General features: G+C 44.1%; 1 protein-coding gene across 1 annotated transcript in view; it reads right to left on the reverse strand.

Moving 5' to 3' along the window:
- Positions 1 to 1,762: 1,762 nt before the first annotated feature.
- LOC127426785 (muscarinic acetylcholine receptor M3-like) overlaps positions 1,763 to 2,500 on the reverse strand; it is a 1,677-nt gene continuing 939 nt past the window's right edge. The window contains exon 1 of the mRNA XM_051673822.1: positions 1,763 to 2,500. This exon is cut by the window's right edge and continues 939 nt beyond it. Within this exon, the coding sequence (XP_051529782.1) occupies positions 1,763 to 2,500 (738 nt within the window).

Here is a 2,500-nt window from a genome sequence, read left to right on the forward strand (position 1 = left end):
AACAAGAAAATGCACAATGTTCATCTCAATAGTTGCAAGTGAATATCGCAATCTGTTTTGACATTTAATCAGGATAAGCATGACAGATATCTATAATTCAGTTTCACTAGTTAAAATGCTCAATATCAGCAATGGCATTATCAGGGAAGTAGTAAAAATACTCATTTTTGATAACAGTAATTAGGTTTCTCTAGTAAAAATGCAAATTCTTGATATAAAAAATGGAATTTCGGGGGGCCTGGGTATCTCAGCGAGTATTGACACTGACTATCACCCCTGGAGTCACGAGTTTGAATCCAGGGCGTGCTGAGTGACTCCAGCCAGGTCTCCTAAGCAACCAAATTGGCCCGGTTGCTAGGGAGGGTAGAGTCACATGGGGTAATCTCCTTGTTTTCGCTATAATGTGGTTTGCTCTCGGTGGGGCGTGTGGTGAGTTGTGCGTGGATGCCGCGGAGAATAGCGTGAAGCCTCCACACGTGCTACGTCTCCGCGGTAACGCGCTCAACAAGCCACGTGATAAGATGCACGGATTGACGGTCTCAGACGCGGAGGCAACTGAGATTCGTCCTCCACCACCCGGATTGAGGCGAATCACTACACCACCACGAGGACTTAGAGCGCATTGGGAATCGGGCATTCCAAATTGGGGAGAAAAAAATTTAATTTCAACTAGTAAAAAGCAAAATTATTGAAACCTCTGTATGCATTTTCACCAGGAGAATTTCACAATGATCTGTCACTTATTCCTGTTCAAAATGCAGTTACAGATATCTGTAAAATGTGCACTTTTACTAGTAAGCAGCACATAGCTGATATGTGTATTTGGAATAATTAAGAAATTAATTAAGTAGCTCAGTGGTAAAGATGCTGGCTACCACCCCTGGAGTTCGCTAGTTCGTGAGTTTGAATCCAGGGCGTGCTGAGTGACTCCAGCCAGGTCTCCTAAGCAACCAAATTGGCCCGGTTGCCAGGGAGGGTAGAGTCACATGGGGTAACCTCCTCGTGGTCACTATAATGTGGGTATGTCTCCATGGTAACGCGCTCAACAAGCCACGTGATAAGATGCGCGGATTGATGGTCTCAGACGCGGCGGCAACTGGGATTCGTCCTCCGCCACCCGGATTGAGGCGAGTCACTACGCCACCACGAGGACTTAGAGTGCTTTGGGAATTGGGCATTCCAAGTTGGGAGAAAAAAAAAAAAAAGAAATGAATTACAGATATCTGTAACTGCATTTTGAACAGAAATAAGTGACAGATCATTGTGAAATTCTCCTGGTGAAAATGCATACATAAGTTTCAATAATTATGCTTTTTACTAGTTGAAATTTCAAGAATTTACATTTGCAACAATGCAATTATTAGATAAACATTTTTTGTTTTACTAGTAAGTCATACATTGCTGATATTTGAAAATGGAATTTCAACTAGTGAGAAATTCATTATAGATATATCTTTGATTGTACTTTAATTTTGATTTGAGTTCATTGAATTATAGATATCTGTAACTCATATCCTGCACATGATTAAAAGTCAGTTAAGCTTGTCATAAGTTCACAAGTTTGACAATATGCATCATTTGAAACAGTAAGTGACCTGCTGCTGCATGCTTGTAAATTTTCAATGATGCATTTCCGTGGCTCATCTGATCATGTCAAGGTAATGAATTCTGTTCCCAAGGAATGCATTTACTAATAAAATGTACCGTATAGCTTTAATGCACTCCAGGTCACTCTGGATAACAGTGTGTAAATGTTATGCAACTAGTTTTCCAGAGGGCTTTTTTTCCTGTTGGCGACCGCTGGCGGCCTCTGCTGGAATTGCGGTTTTCTTTGTTTCGTCTGGTCCCATTGGCACAGTAAGATGGATTTAAATGTGGTACGGAAGGTTTTGTTGCAGAGCGCGTAACACATGGGGTTCACCGTGCTGTTGACGTAACACAACCAGTAGCCCAAAGCCCACAGGCCCTGTGGGATGCACTCATTACAGAATGTGTTCACCAGAACCATGATGTTATACGGCGTCCACGTGATGATGAAGGCCAACAGAATGGCACTCAGCGTCTGTGCTGCCTTCTTCTCCTTCACGAGAGACATTTTCTTGCACTTATTGACCTGCGTTCTGGCCTTGCATGTGAAGCGTTTGGCCAGAGTGGTGTCTTTGAAGGAGACGTTGGCGTTGGGCTGAACTTTAGAGCTCACGGAAGCCTTTGAGTCCAGTGTGGAATGCCCGGATGTTTTGTAAAATCCCTTTCTGGAACGTCTCTCCTCTGTGTCTGACTTTAAAGGCTCCTCCTCGAATGGGCGGATCCTTTTGGAGTCACCGCCTCCTTTGATTCCAGGCATGTTCAGGTCGATGGAGTAGATGGCTCGGGGTTCATCTCCGTCGTCCTCTTCCTCCTCATCTGATTGGTCGATGGAGATGGCCATCTCGTTATTATTCCAGCTGTCGCTGCTGCTTCGGTCCGTGTCGCTGCGGCCACTCCAACCTTTACGACTCCA

The sequence above is a fragment of the Myxocyprinus asiaticus genome, chromosome 36 (genome assembly GCF_019703515.2).
Source record: "Myxocyprinus asiaticus isolate MX2 ecotype Aquarium Trade chromosome 36, UBuf_Myxa_2, whole genome shotgun sequence".
NCBI lineage: Eukaryota > Metazoa > Chordata > Actinopteri > Cypriniformes > Catostomidae > Myxocyprinus > Myxocyprinus asiaticus.